Source organism: Notamacropus eugenii, chromosome 3 (genome assembly GCF_028372415.1).
Source record: "Notamacropus eugenii isolate mMacEug1 chromosome 3, mMacEug1.pri_v2, whole genome shotgun sequence".
NCBI lineage: Eukaryota > Metazoa > Chordata > Mammalia > Diprotodontia > Macropodidae > Notamacropus > Notamacropus eugenii.
Window position 1 is genome coordinate 162094975 of NC_092874.1, and position 16793 is coordinate 162111767.

The 16793-nt window shown below is 34.3% G+C and overlaps 1 protein-coding gene across 1 annotated transcript in view; it reads right to left on the reverse strand.

Annotated features, from left to right (window-relative positions):
- Positions 1-16793, reverse strand: part of SEMA3A (semaphorin 3A) — a 524728-nt gene that overhangs the window by 35847 nt on the left and 472088 nt on the right. The window contains 3 exon segments of the mRNA XM_072653227.1: positions 1377-1534; positions 7577-7618; positions 12812-12903. Coding sequence (XP_072509328.1) covers positions 1377-1534; positions 7577-7618; positions 12812-12903 — 292 coding nt within the window.

Consider the following 16793-nt stretch of genomic DNA (forward strand, 5'->3'; position numbering starts at 1 on the left):
CATTTTACAGATGAAGAAACTGAGGCAAATAGGGTTAAATGATGTGCCCAGGGTCACACAGGTAGTAAGTATCTGAGGCCAGATTTGAACTCAGGAAAATGAGTCTTACTGATTCCAGGCATGGCATTCTATCCACTGCTCCACTTAGCTGCTACACACATACACTCACACACACACACACAAACACACACATATACCCCATAATGATTTAATTATATATTACATAATTATATATGAGACATATTTTACATATGACATATTACATGACATAGCTTTGAAAGTACAAACTCAAACCTGGCTATTGTAGGAATCTGAATGTAGTAGGCCCTGTAATACAGACAGAATTTCAAGGAGGGAAGGCCCTAGTCTGTGTATAAGGTAAGATTATAAAACACTTGGAAACAAGGGATACTGCTGACCTAAGTATCCTCTAGGGAAAAAAGAAATCTATTTTCCTTTCTTCCTCCTCCTTTCAACCCTCTGTCCCTCCCTTCTATCTATCCTTCCTTCCTTCCTTCCTTCCTTCCTTCCTTCCTTCCTTCCTTCCTTCCTTCCTTCCTTCCTTCCTTCCTTCCTTCCTTCTTTCCTCATAAAAGATTTGCCCTAAGGACTTGGTCTCTAGCATTTCTATGAACCAGCAAGAGTAGACTGTTAGACTTCTTCAGAGAAGTCCTCAACATCAACAGAACTTTGTGGTACGAAAAGAGACCAGGGAAGTTCTGTGCTCAACAGTAGCAGAAATATCAACATATATGCTGGCCCTAATATTCAACAACTGTATCCTTCCTATCTGTGGATATCATTTCAGGTAAGTCATTTGTACAGCTTAATACCTGGATTAAATAAAGTAAGCCTATATCTCTCCTAATACAATGGACCATTTAGCTTCCTTATTTTAATGGACCAAACTACATTACTATGACCATGTACATAAATGCTTGGCATTTCTACAATCAGTAAAAATTGATGATTTCCCAAACTCACTTTTAAGTGTTTCAAAATAAATTAATCCCATTGTGTTCTGAGGAAAATTCCAATCTTTTGTTTTCTGCTTTGTTATTCAGAAGAAGCTTTTGCTCCTTTGATTAGAGTATCTGAGTTTTTCCATAGTGTCTTTTGAGAGTATTTTGTAAAATACCGGTCATATAACATGTAAAATAATATTCTGTTGTGATTGCTTCTTCTTGGCTGATTCCTAGGAAAAGATCCTTTATAATGTATTACTTATAATAAAAGCACCTTAAAAAAACAACAAAAAACTTAAGGCAAAATCAATAGGTCCTGTGATGTTTAACAAGGAACTTTAAAAAAATATGAATATACATATGTGTATATACATATACATACACAAATATTAATGTACCTGTCAACCTTACCTTTTTGCAGTAGGAAAATAGCGAGAGCATGAGGAACCATCCCACGCACAATATGGGTCTCGAGCAAGGCAACACTCTGCACAAGCTTTTCCATATATATCACACCGATGTAAAGGTAGTTGGGCAACTCCAGCAGCTGAACCAACATATAATTGTTGCTGTGGAAAGAAGGCATTTATATAACGGCTAAATTTTGCAAATATAATTTCAAAAAACCTTACTCTGTACATTAACAAAAATTATATTTTGGGTGGGGAAAATGAATTCCAGTACTGGTAATTCATAGAAGCGATTGAACAACAGAATATAGGAGATGAATGCTAAACTTGACTGCTAGACACTAACTATTTGAGTGACCCTGGGTAAATCACCTGATCTCTCTAAGCTTCAGTTTTCTCATCTGCAAAGTGGGGATAATGATGGTCCCTATCTTAGGGAGTTATTGTGATGACCAGTTGAGATAATATATGAAAAGCAATTTACAAACCTAAAAGTACTAAATAGATGCTATTTATTTTTAATAATGATATTGATATTTGGCAGAACCAGGTGTCATATTGATGCAAACCTAGACACATAAAAATGGTAGCATTTAAATGGAATTGCTTTATAAGTCACCCCTGTAATAAAGACCAGAAATTTAGAGTTACAAGGGGCCTTGGAGAGCATGTAGTAGTCCAAATCCTTTATTTGGCCAGAAAAGTGAAATGACACGAGAAGGTCACACAGGTAGTGAGTGAGAAATGCTGGGTTTTAAGCCAGGGCTTCTGATTTAAAACTACACTGTCTCTCCAGGTTAGGATACTTATTATTTTTTAAAATTCGTTATACAAAATGAACATATGCATACAAACCAGTCTTAGATTATGGGTTAGTCATGACTAATTTCCATTTGCTTTCAGTTCCTAAGATTTTTCCTACTTTATTTACTGATTTATTATGTGGCCACAATGGATGGATTTTGGGTGTCTGTTCCCCAGAAGAGCATCAGTGCCAGAGATGCTAGAAGCAGCTAAGAATGGTGAAGAATGTTAACAGAATCAGTTCCTTTTTATTTGTTTTAACTTTGTTTGAAGGACAAGGAAGGTATAGGTCTACTGCTTAAGGGAGACAAAAGAATTACTAAATCCCATTTTGCTTTTGTAGTCTTTATCAAGCCAGATGGTCTTCTGACTGTGAAGGGACAACGTATGGCTAAGGCAGAATCAAAGCCTGAGGTAAGTAAGCAGAGGAGGAAAACATCTGGATCTTTTAAATTAATTCATGCCTCCAGGTAAGATAAATTATACTCTTATACCTTGCAGATGAAATTCCTGAACTGCACTGTTGCTATGTTGTTTTTTTTTTTTAAGAAATCGTGGAATAGGAGATAGGATTTATTGGAAAATAGGAAATGGTCAAATACTATCTTAGTTTTTAGGAAAGTTTTGTGTAAACCTGCCATGAGTTATCTCCATGGCAATCCCTGGCAAAAGTCCCAATATAAACATTTAAATGGATGGTTGCTCAGCATAAAAAAAAAGGGTCAGTGGTAGTCACTAAGAATAAGCATGGTTTCTGATGGAATCATCATTGTTAAGAAGTAGGATAGAGGAATGTGACAGAAAGAGAGATAGACCACTGAAGATTTTAGAGTTATATCATTGGTATGAAACTCTTCCTGTAGAAGAGACATCTAGACCAACTCTGGAAGAAGCAGCTTCCAAAAGTATGTGGATTCTCAGGTGTCATCAAGCAAGATGTCATTCAGTAAGGGATGGTATTGACAATAGAAGAGACAATAGAAAGAAGAGTGTTGGTTCATAACTCTGTAAATAGAGGTACTGAGGCAGCTATGTTGCCATCTGATATATACAGCAGACGGATCTGACATTATCTGGAACATAACAGACATCCTCCTGAAACCTCTGAGTTTTCAGGTTATATGCAGATAATTTCAAAAAGAAAAAGGAGCCTAAAAAAACCCACTAAAGAATATAAAGTCCTTGACAAAGATCTTGAGGACGTAGGTGGCATTGTTCTAACTAATACCAACTGAACTTACAGGATTGTGGGAAAAAAATGTAGATCTGGGAAGCGAATAAAAGCTACCTAATTGCATGATCTTTGAGAGTCAGTTTGAATTTCTAGACCATGATTTAAAAATAGGAATGATGAGCTCAAAGAACAGGAAAAACAAATTTGCCTGGAATCCTTGCAAACCTAATTAACAGCACTTTAAAATGAAAAGTGAGAGGGTCAAGATGATAAGACTTAGTCTAATAGTATTTTATGTTTTCCACAGTTACATATCAAGAAAATTTTTAGCATTCAGTTTTACAAAATATTGAGTATCAAATTTTTCTCCCTCCTCTCTGCTCTTCTGAAAATGGTAGGCAGTTTGATACAGTTTATACATAGTTGCAGTAGTGAAAGAATAAACAGATCAAAAGAAGAAAAAAGCATGAGAAAAAATAAAGTGAAAAAAATGTGCTTCGATCTGCATTCAGAGTTCATCGTTATCAGTTCTTTATCTGGATATGGATAGCATTTTGACTTGGGAGACCTTTGTACTTGTACAACTTAGTCTAGTTGAGAAAGGTTAAGTGACTTGTGAAGGGTGATACAGCTAGTAGGTATCTGAACACCTGAATACCGAGTAGGCATGACTTGGACTCAGGTCTCTTTGATTCCAGGTCCAACACTTTCCATCCACTATAATACATTGGCACCTAGATGGCAGAGCCAGATTTAAATGCAGGTTCCTGAATCCAATACAGCAATTACATGTTCATGGGAGGAAATTCAGAAGCCATTGTGGGAAGAATGGGACAGATTTGAATGAAGAAGAGTTATCTTGTGGACTTACATACTTTTGGAAAACTCCTGGCCAAGTTGGTCGAGTCAGTTTTTGAAAAAAATTCAATTTAGGTAATAGACTAACCAAAACTTAAAAAAAAAACACTTCTTCTCTGACAGTATTTAAGAATTGACATACCATTTTAAGAGGGGACTTTTATACTTTGGATCAGTTGTAGAGCTTTTAAAGAGAAAATAATATTTGAAAGGAAGGGAAGATTGAAAGAATAACTTAATGCTTGCCAGAAGGTGAGGAAATACAAAGTCAGAAAAAAAATCAGAGACAGTTCAAATAAAATGCAGTACGCTGAATGCTTTCAACCATAAGGTATTTCACTGAGATAACCTTGATGAGCATTGATCTTCCTTCTTTGACTAGTGAAAGCTTTTCTGACTACTTGATGAAATCAGAATTTTTTTAGTGTGAAGTATTTTTATAATAAGCAATATCTTGTAAAGAAATTACATGTGAAGGTAACAAATTAAAATGTTGAATATAAGGCAGGCAATTCTATTAAAAATCATTATGTGAGGAAATATGCCAGTCTGGCTTCCATCCTGGAAATCCCCATATTTCCTTGCCAACAACTGACAAATGTTAGGTCATAAGAACAGGTGAAAACATGCTTATGAGGGGTAAGATGACAGTATCAGGTCAATAGTATTTCCACTATGAGTCTCACTTACACATTTTATCTTTAAATGTCTTAGAGATTATTTATCAATCTATTTTGATATATCCTTGTGGAAAGAGGATGTCCATTTCAGCAAAATATAGTCTTAATATCTTGTTCAAGGGATAAAGCATGATTAACAATTAAAAAAATAAAGAGTATAAGATTAAAGACAGACCTAGAAGAATGATCCTCAAATTGTATCAATACATAGGATATCAGTTTATCCAGTGATTATTTTCCCACTGTCACTCATATCCACTTTATCTCCTTATTTCATTGAATGATGTAGTTGGCAGCTTTAAAATTGTTCAATCTTGGGTTTTGCTGCAGCTACAACTCTAATTTTATTATATGGTTTTAGAATTGAAAGAAGCCTTACTGATCATCTAGTCCAACACCTTCATTTATGATGAGAAATTTGAGCCTCAAATTTAAGTGATTTTTTTCCCAAGTCATATTTTTAGTATCCAATTAGCATTGCATTGGATTATTAAAGTTTCCTCAGAGCATGGTTAATCTAGGTAACAGTGGCCTACTTTTGAAATGGCAGTTCTTTGAGGGGTGTAGAAGAATCCACTATCTAATAAAACACATTTTTGAAGACATATTTCCAAATCCAAACAATGCTTTTATAATTGCTTAGCAAAAAATTTAAAAAAATTGTTGAGCAGCAAAATATTGTTATGAATTTATATTAATGAACTGCATGTAGATGATGTGAAATAACTGGCAACACTATGGAAACAAAAATATAATTTATGACAAGTAAAAATAAAACTTGTTTGTGAAAACTACATCATTTCGTCATCATCTGTTTTGCTTAAGTGTGCTGCCAAAGCACTCATTAAATCTGAACGGAGAAACGAAGACTCACATAGAATAATAAACACTATTAATAAGCATGGGGCTTTATATACAATTGGGAAAGAATAATTTTTGCTCAGAGCTTTCAAAATGTAAAAAAAATTAAAACCGTAAAATTGTTTTCCAGAGCTCCAAGTAAAACTACAGCTTTCTCATGTAGACAAAATTATTTTTAAAAATAAGATCCCTACCAAGAAGGTGGCTTATTAAGTGTCTCAGAAAATAATGCCCTTCTACAAATAGACATTCAGGCATAATTATATAATTTCAGATGGAACATAAGTTGATATGATATTTCTTTTAAATCTCCACTTAAGTGCTACTCCAATGTGTCATGGCTTAAAGTGGACTGTGTTTGCAAAAGTTACGTCAATGGAAAGCTAGCTCTGACAGGTCCTACTAACATTGAGTAGAGGCCTGGCAAGACCTCAAGTTCTGTCCAAAGAGCAACATCACTAAAATTAGCCTGTTCACCAGAATATTGGTCTCAGAATGAATGAATATATGTTTTTCAGTCAAAGAAATGCTTGAAATTTTCTATAAACGAGTAAAAAGGGTTGTGAATTGTATCTATCAAAGGAGACGGCACCCACGCTGAAAATTTGGAGATCTGTATTGTCAAAGACATTTCTTTTAGAAGACACTTTTTTACAAAGATATTTTCTTTATCCCTTTTGCATTTTTGGAAAACTACAGATACCAAAAGAAGAATATTCATCCTCTCCAAATGAACTCCCACAAAAATTTCAAAGTAAAAATCAATCTCTCTCTTCTGTACCTTTCAAATTTTAGTTGTAGACGTTTTGTGACTATTAATAAATTTTAACAATCTTAAAATTTAACTTAAATGATTAAAGTAAATGTGTTTAATTGATAGTTTTATATTTTGAACTCATTTTTTATTTAATCTTTTCACCAAGTATAGGACTAAAGAAAAGAAGTTCTTTTTAAGTAAAAATTATTAAACACATAAAACTTGCAGGTAGTTTTCAAAAGTCTTGGCCTTGGAGGGAGGAAAACCTGAGTTTAAATCTCATTTCTGGTGGATATCTACTAGCCATGTCATCTTAGGCAAATCACTTTAACTTCTCTCACCTTCAGTTCCTCATTTGTAAAATGAGGATAGAAATAACACCTACTTCACAAGGTTGTTGTGAGGGTTTAAAGAGATAATACACACGGCACTTTGAGAACATATTATTAGTCAATGAAGCATCACAACTGTTCTGACTTTGCTTACCATATGCTAAATCTAAATATATTTTGTCTTCTCAGGTTGTTGTTTTTTACTCATGTCTGACTCTTTCTGACCCTACTTGGGGTTTTCTTGGCAAAGATACTGGAATGGATGGCTATTTCTTTCTCCAACTTATCTGACAGGTGAGGAAACTGAGGAAAATAGGGTTAAGTGACTTCCCCAGGGTCACACAGCTGGTAAGTGTCTGAGGCTAGTTTTGAACTCAGGAAAGTGAGTCTTCTTGACTCCAGGCCCTGCACTCTATCCACAGCCCTACCTGACTGCCCTCTTTTCATGCTACTAAAAGAGAGCAATTTTTTGCTTCTTTAAAATCTAATGTAAGTAGAAACAGTGTGAGAAAAAAAGAGAGTCATAGAGGCTGGGTTCAAATTCTGACTGACGTATAAAATTTGTTTTACTTTAGGTAAGTCCATTAATTTCTCACACCCTCAGTTTCCATATCAATGAAAGTAAGGAACTTATCTACATGACTTCATTTTTTAAATGTCATATATCATATAAAAATCTAAAATGTTCTATTTTGAAATTTAAAACATAATCTCTCCTAGTAATATAAAAAGTACCTGCTTTGTGGAAATCTTCATTGCTGAAATAACAGTTGGTTCCTAAAAGGAAAGAGGAAACAAACAAACTTTTTGTAGGAAAAAAAAAATTTTAATTACCTTAAAACACACAGAAAATTGTAACAGATAGTGAAGGAGATATCTCAGTAGGTAGACAACAGTATCACCAAAGAAATGTTGATTTTTGAGTTTGATTGATAGCTTTTATTTTAATACCAAAATCTTTTTTTAATATAATCTAGCTACCATTGAATCCTCCCCTTGTAACAAAGAAAATCAGTTTCTCACAATCAGCCAACACAAACACTGAGTTTGGACAGCACATAATTTTCAGCACCTCCTACTGAGAGCAAAGGGTAATAAAAGCTTATTTTTTTTTTCTGTATAAGAAAGAAACGCACAAATGAAAACTAATATAAACACAAGAAGACTGAATGAGTGGTCCAGAGAGGAAAGCTGCAGGAGTTTGAGAGATCACTAAATCAGCATGACTAGATGTTAACCAGGTCTTCAAAATCTGTTTGCCTCTTCTTGAAATTTCTTTCTTACCTTATCTTTTACATTCTCATGCATATACTTTTATCCCTCCTTTGCCTGTTATTCTACTTTGTCATCTTTTTTACTTATATACCTTAAAAAATTCCACATTTTTGAAATTGGTTGTATGACCAGTTTTCCAAAAATTTGTGTCCCATTGTTAGAAACTTAAAGCTCATGCCAATAATACTATAAAATATTATTTGTTTTTACTAGTCATTGAGCTAGATCTTATCTTCCAGCCTTTTATTTCAGGAGCTGTGAAGCATTCTTTCAAGAATATATTCCTTCAAGAATCATTCAAAGGGCAGCTAACTGGTTTGTTAATTTAAGGGCATTTGCCATAATCATTTTATAAACATATGACGTTCAAAAATCAAGAACATTTTGTTTATTGATTTTTGCAGGTCCCAAGATTTTGATCAAATTATTTAGTGATTTCTTAGAGTTTCACTATTTTTGTGAAATCCTAACCCAGATGTAGTTTTTTGAGCTAACTACTATTAATTTAGGGAATACATAATTAAAGATTTAGATCGACTCTAGTATGGTTCCATCCACTGTATAGCAGCAAGTTTAACACCAATTTTGAAACTGCTACCATTGGTAGCTTCTAAAGGAACAAATGAAGAAAAGTTATTTTTCATGTTGAAAAGATAAAATTAAATCTTATATTTAGACTGCTTTGTATCAGTAGTGTCTGAATCAACTAACACAACACACCAATCCCAAATGAAGGGTTTATAAGGAGAAAAGTCATCCTTAGCAGGCTCTTCTAATCAACTGATTTTATTTTCTATAATGAGATTTTTAAAAAATTGTAATTATTTTTGTCCCATCAATGGCCCTTCTAAATTATGGCCATGTCTTTCATTTTGATTTTAGAATTTGATTCAATGTAAATTGACTGAAAATGTAAAAATCTAAATATGCATCAGCTGAAAATGAATAAGTAGTACCTAGCTAATAACTCTGAATGATAAACTTAGCGCATTTTGAACCACATATGATATACTATGGCCTCAACATACTTAAATTAGTATTCAACAATGATTTTAAAGAAAGGGTAGAAATTAATAATGGTTCTAAACAGCTCACTGCCCATAACTCATTACTGTGGCATTTGAATCAATAATATGTCAAGATGACATTCATTAAAATAAATAGTATTTTATTGTTAAATACATGTTGAATCTGACTTGCATCTAAAACTAATGTAGCTTTAGAAACCTTTATTTTAATTATCCATTTTAAGTGGGAAACTCAAATTCAAGCAAAAATAAAATAGAAAAACAGTTCCATGCTTGTATTTATGTGGTTCCAATTCATGATACTTTTTTTTTAAAAATTCAATATATTATCTAATCCCTATTAAACTTTCACACTTGCATAGCTTTCAACCTGCTGATCCCAAGAGAGTTCTCCAAGGCTCACTGGATGCCAAGCACGTGGACTCTCTTTTACAAATGAGTTAATAGACTTGGTATTGGAAAGCATCAATTATGTGTTACATTTGAATGAAAATTGAACTCATTCATTTGTTTGCTCAGCTGTTCCTGAAATATTGCATAAATTGGGTTTAAAATTCATGTTATCAATGTAACAGCTTTGCAAACCTTCCAGTTGAGGAGAGCTATAAATAAGACCCATTGTGCTTATTAATGCACTGAAACTTGGGCAGTGCAAAGTATTTCCATGGCTGGTGTTAACCAAAACTTGGTCCTAACTAGTTAAAGTAAAAATCAATTTAGCATCTTCATGCCAAACTTCATTTTTTTCCTTTAATTGTTCACCTTATACATTTTTATTATAATATATTACATTTATATGTGATTTTAAAAGACCTTTTAGAGGGCAATTTTACTTTTTATAAAAAATGTTTTTAAGGGATGTAAAAAATAATGAAGTATCCCCATGTCAAAAAGAATTCAGGGATGTTGTCAGATCTCCTAGGTAACTAAGTTTGCTCTTTATCAAGCAGGTACCAATTTTCAGATGAGGAGAGGCTGGAAAAAGGTTAAGTGACTGACCTAGAGTCACACTAAAGGTAAGAATCTATGGCAGGTCTAACTAACCCCACGTCCAATACTTGAGCCACAGTGATACCTGTTTAGAGTTCATGTGAGGCCATACGTACAGTTTTAAACAAGCAAAGATTTAGTTATGCTTAGGGCTGAAATTTGTCTTGGGTTATCTGTGTGAAAAAAGTTAGATGACCACTTATCAACTGAAGAAAAGTGTATTAGGGAGCAGCAGGTTTTCTTCCTATGTTCTACTTGAGACCTAGAGTTTACTTGTAATAAAATTTCTCTGGAGATAATCTCAATTTTTGGAATGCTCAGACATTGATGAGGGACTTTGCAGCAAAACTATGAGCATAATATTATATGCTGTCAATAATCTTGTTTAATCCACCAAAAATGACTTAATACTACCTTAATAACTACCTTATGGGTATAACATGATGATAAATTGACCAGTTGGCTTTACATATATTTTACTAGATCATATCAACCTACTTTTGCAGATACAATGAGAATATAAGTTTCCCATCTCAAGGAGAAATACAGACCAGAGACCACAAATAGTCTCTCATTTCACTATTTCACTGGATATAGAGACTGGCTTAATGTGTTGTTGTTGTTTTTAAACTACAAAATTAAACAAAGTTGGACAGTGAAATATTCCAATCTGTAGGTTGCAATCTGAGTATAAGCTTTGCCTGTGAGCACACAATGTTTAAAGTAAATATTTCTTTAAATTCTGCCCAAATATGTTTTGTGTACTTGAGTACCACAGAAATAACAATGACAATAATGTTCAGGATCTATTGCAGAGAACAGTGGAGGGAAAGGTAATATCCAAATATGAAGTATAAGCATTTCTTGTTGAAACACTTTACTGGCCATCCATTAGAATGTAACTGAGTATTTCTTAGGTAGGTGAGGACAGTGAATAACTCAAAAGACGAATAGTTGCTCATTTATATTTACCTGTAGCACATACTCTGGAGCTGTTCTCCCAATCCCCCTATTTAAACTAGCAAGGATCTCAGAGTTCTCAAAGCTTTAGCTTTGGTACAACTTCTACCCTCACATTTCTAAGAAAATTCTAAAAAAATTGTAGTACAGTTTCTATACACTCAGGGGTATACTACCCACCTCTTTTCCAATAATTGATAACAATTAGTCTGCCAGATATTTGTTTACTTTAGTTTTTAAGAACAGGTATTTTACTAAGATAGCATAATAAGAAGAATTTTGATAAAACATTCACCCCCAAGAAGTCTGTAGTAAACTCTCCTGCCAATACATATGAAGTCCTGAGGAAAGTGCTTCCAAGAGCATTTGTAGTAAAGGAATAATTCTCAGCTCCTAGTTACTGAAAATACTCTTCTCCCTTTCTGGAGTAATTATGAAGTTCTTCCTAAGCATCTTATAACTTTTCTCTTGGGCTGCTTGAAGCATCTAGAAACTGCCTTCCCCAGTGGGTCTAATTTGTTCTTAGCTCCAGATACAGATACTGAAAAGACAAGAATATGAATGGAAGTCCCAAAATTTTCCAACTCTCTAAATTTCAGAAGGATGATAGGATCATAGATTTAGAGCTGGAAGGAATTTTAAAGATAATCTAATTCAACCATCTCCCTTGCTTTTATAGATAAGGACACTGAGGTCCAGAGGAACTGACTGATTTGCTGGTGGTTCCATGCATAGTAAGTAACAGAATGCTTTCAGTATGTAGTCACTAGCAGATCTTGAGATTGGGACCCAGGTTTTCTGATTCCTATTTCAATATTTTTTTTAGTATACTATTTCATTTCTTCTTGTATTGCAATTGTTTTTTAAAAATCCATTTTTTCCAAAACTCTACAAATTTGATTCTGTAAACATTTTCAGGAACCGTATTCATCTTCATTCCATCTAAATAAAATAAAAAGAGAATCTCCAGCAGGATGGTCTATAATTATACCTCTTCCTTTCCATTCTGTTCTCTTTTACCCCATCTCTACAGAAATAGAATAACCTAGTGAAAACACAGTATTGTTTTAGTTTCTGGTCTGGCACCACCACAAGGTGGTCAAGATGGGAACCAATGACATAAAATGAGTATATTTTTCTGATCACTTTTTAAATGTATATATAAGACTCAATACTTTGAATGTCTTCCACCTTAGCTATTGAAATTCTGCAGTATCCAACTCCACTGTCATTTCTTTTCTGAAGTCTTCCCTGATTTAGTTAGAAGCTATTTCTCTGACCACTCATTTTTGCTAGAACATTTTATACCACTTTTTATGTCCTCATCTCACTTAATTTTCCATTATTATTGTTTATTTTATCTCTCTGGTTCAATTATTTAAGCTCTTAATGGCAGGGACTATGTCTTATGCATCTACATCAGGCAGAGTTTCTTATACATAGTGAAGTATTGAATAAATGTTTCTTGTATTGAATTAAAGATTAATTTTAAAATACAGTATCATTGACATAACAAAATAAATCTGCAACATAATTCTCATCATCCTTAGTTTTAACAACTATTGAATCTTCTAAGATTTATTTTGACTACTGCCTGACTTTTTAATTAATGAGCTCATTAGAAGAGTATGCTCGTCCACACCAAATTCAATGTGCAGCTGTCCAAGGGGAAAAGTATCTCTAACCTTGTTGACACTTGAAATTAAGCAATACTCACCCTAAATACTGTCATTTCTTCCAGTAAGACTTCTTCTAAATCATGCCAAGTTTCCTTAGGAATTGAAACTACTTTGAGAACGGTCCCAATATCTTAGAGAGAAAGAAAAGGAAATGATTATTTAAAAGGTCACATAGTTATAGAGGGCATAATAGCAAAAAAATTAATGAATATACTTTATTTTGTGCTTGCAAAATTAACATATAATAAATCAAAGAATATTTAATGTATTTATTATGTATTTTAAGCACCCTAACTGAGATGCATTTACTCTAAGGAAAAAAGATGTTGATGTATGAAAAGTATTCTCTTGAAGTTGTACACATTTGTTAAGCTATGTATTTATGTCCAACATTTCATGATTCCACATGGGATTTTCTTGGCAACGATACTGGAGTGGTTTGCCATTTCCTTCTCCAGTGGAGAGGTTAAGTAACTTGTCCAGGGTCATGCAGCTAGTGAGTGTCTGAGACTGGATTTTAAGTCAGGTCTCCCCAACTCCAGACTCAATGTTCTATCTACTGAGACACCTAGATATTTCCTGCATGCATTTAACCCAAACGAAACAAACCCTGCCCCTCAAAAAAAAAAAAAAAACCACAAAAAACACCAACATATTTAACCAAAAAGGAATTATTAGAAGTTTAGCTGTGATGTCTAAATAGAATTAAGCAACAGCATTGTCATTATTACTATTGAAAAGACGTCAATTGCTACTTCCTACAAAAGAATACATAAAATTATGTGCATACTCCATTGAACAAGAAGCATTTACTTATCCTTATTAGGCATGCCCCTTTTTCCCACTTTTATTTCAAAACATGAAAGTTATGGTAATAACTACATTTTGAAGGAAATCTTCAGAAACAATAACTGATGAACATATCCAATTCTTTTGGATCAGGAAAATGAATAATGGGATAAAAGGATTTAGTGGGGGTGGGGGTGGAGCCAAGATGGCAAAGTAGAAAGACAGATCTGCTTTAGCTCTGCCCCCATATCCCATAAAATACCTGTAAAAAATGATTCTATACAAATTCTAGAATAGCTGAAGCCATAAAATGACAGGGTGAAAGAGATTTCCAGCCTAAGACAGCCTGGAAGGTCAACAGGAAAAGTCTATCACACCAGGATCAGAGCAGAGTGCAGTGCAGCCTTGGCATTCACTGATAGGGCTGAAGCAGGCTTCAGAGTATGAAATCATGGGCAGAAGCTGTGGTTCCCAGATTTCTGAACCCACAAAAGTCAAAGACAGGCTTAAAAGATCAGTGAGAAAGCTCTTTCACCTGGGTGAGAAGGGAGCAGGGTCTGGCCCCAGCATAGCAGGAGCCACAGTACCACCAGAATTCATTTGTGGAGCCCTCAGCCTAAAGACACTGGGGGAATTTAATGGAGATCTGGGTCTTAGCTCTGAGTGGTGGTCCTGCAGTGAGGAGGAGCACTGATGTGGTGGAGCTGGTGGATGTTCTGGAGAAGGAATCATACATGCAGATCCTAGGCAGAAAAGCTTTTGGTTGCTCCCAGACCAGAGTGCAAGCCAGGAGAGGAGTAACCACTCTCCCTTGATTGTGCCACCTTGGAAGAACTGAGAACTTACAGGTCCCTAGAGTATACCCTCCACTTGACAAAGGACTCAGATATGGGAAAATGTTCAAAAACAGGAAAAAATATGACCATAGAAGGTTATTTTCTTGGCGAAAAGGTATTTTCTTCCATCCTTTCAGATGAGAAAGAACAAAGCATGCCATCAGAGGAAGATATCAAAGTCAAGCCTTCTGCATCCAAAACCTACATAAAATATGTAATGGTCTCAGGCCATGGACGAGCTCAAAAAGGATTTTGAAAATCAAGTAAGAGAGGTAAATGGAAAATTGGGAAGAGAAATGAGAGCTATGTAAGAAAATCATGAAAAGTGAGTCAACAGCTTGCTGAAAGGAGACCCAAAGAAATGCTGAAGAAAATAACAACTTTAAAAATAGACTAATCCAAATGGCAAATGAGGTCCAAAAAGGCAATGAGGAGAGGAATGCTTTAAAAAGCAGAATTAGTCCAATGGAAAAGGTGGTTCAAAAGCTCACTGAAGAAAATAGTTCTTTAAAAATTAGAATGGAGAAGATGGAAGCTAACGACTTTATGAGAGACCAAGAAATTATAAAACAAAACCAAAAGAATGAAAAGAAAAGAAGACAATGTGAAATATCTCTTTGGAAAAACAATTGACCTGGAAAATAGATCCAGGAGAGATAATTTTAAAATTATTGGTCTACTTGAAAACCATGAGCAAAAATAAAGCCTAGACATCATCTTCCAAGAAATTATCAAGAAAAACTGCCCTGATATTCTAGAACCAGAGGGTAAAAGAGAAATGGAATTAATTCACCGATCATCTCCTGAAAGAGACCCAAAAAGAAAAACTTCCAAGCATTCTTGTTGAAAAGACCAGAGCTGAATAGAAAATTTGACTTTCAAATACAAGAATCAAGAGAAACATGAAAAGGTAAAAAGGAAAGAGAAGCCTTAAGGAATTCTTTAAAGCTGAACTGTTTGCATTCCTATATGGAAAAATGTTATTTGTCACTCATGAGACCTTTTTCAGTATTAGGGTAGTTAGAGGGAATTTATATATGTAGGTGTCTATGACTATGTATGTATGTGTATATTATATATATGTAGATATGTGCCTGCACATGTGTGTATGTATATTTGACCAATGTGTGAGTGTATATGTGTGTGTGTGTATGTATATACACACCCATAGAGGGAGGGCACATGGTGAACTGAATATGAAGAGAATATATAAAAAAAAATAAAATTTACTGTTGAATGAATTGTACTAGGAGTAAGAGAAAGGGAGAGGTAGAATGCATCAAATCATCTCACGTACAAGAGGGAAGAAAAAGAATTTACAATGGAGAGGAAGAGGAGGGAGATGAAAAGAAATAATTGAGCCTCACTCTCATAGGATTTGGCTTAAGGAGAGAATAACACACAATCAATTGGATATGGAAATCTATTTTACCTTGCAGGAAGGCAAGGGGGAAGGGAAGGAAGATAATAGAAGGGACAGCAAATTGTGGAAAAGGATAATCAGAAGCAAACACTATTGTGGGAGGACGGGTCAAAGGAGAGAATGGAATAAATGAAGGGCAGGATAGAAGGGAGAAAAATGTCATTAGTTTTTTACATTATAAACATTATGGAAGTGCTTTGCATTGTTACCCATGCATGACTTATATTGAATTGCTTTGTTTTCTCAATGAAGGTAGGTGGGCAGGGAGGGAGAGAATATGGAAATCAAAGCTTTGAGAATGAATGTTAAATATTGTTTTAGTATGCAACTTGAAATTAAGCTGTACAGGCAATGGAGTATAGAAATCTATTTTGTCCTACAGGAAAATGGAGGGGAAGGGAGATGGAAGAAGGATGGATAGCAGAAGGGAGGACAGAGTGGAGGAAGGGATGGATGTGATGCATGCTGTGATGCGTCCTGGGGTGGGGGGGGAGGTGGGGAGAGATGGGAAGAAAATTTTGAATACAAATTTTTGTGGAAGTGCATGTCAAGAACTGAAAATTAAATAATATATATATATTTTTTTAAAAAAAGAGATTTAGTGTATGTGTGTGTATTCACAAAGATAGTTACATGGTCATTGTGATAGATGACAATAATTTCATTTCAGGAAAGGAAACAATAACATGACATATCAATGACTTTTTAAAGATTAAACAATGAATAAATAATTCCCCAGAAATAAAAAAAAGGAATAAATAATTAAAATAATAGAAAATAAGATTGATCCAAAGTTAAAATTAGTATTATTATTTCTAAAATCTTCTGTTCATTTCTAAAAATATAAATTCTCCCTTGTGACAAGTACTGTAGATTGGTTTCTATTTGGGAAGTAGAGTTCTAATTTCTAAATTTATATATTTTTGTTAAATACTTGATGAACCTAAGGGGGGGGTGTGTGAAATTCCTAAT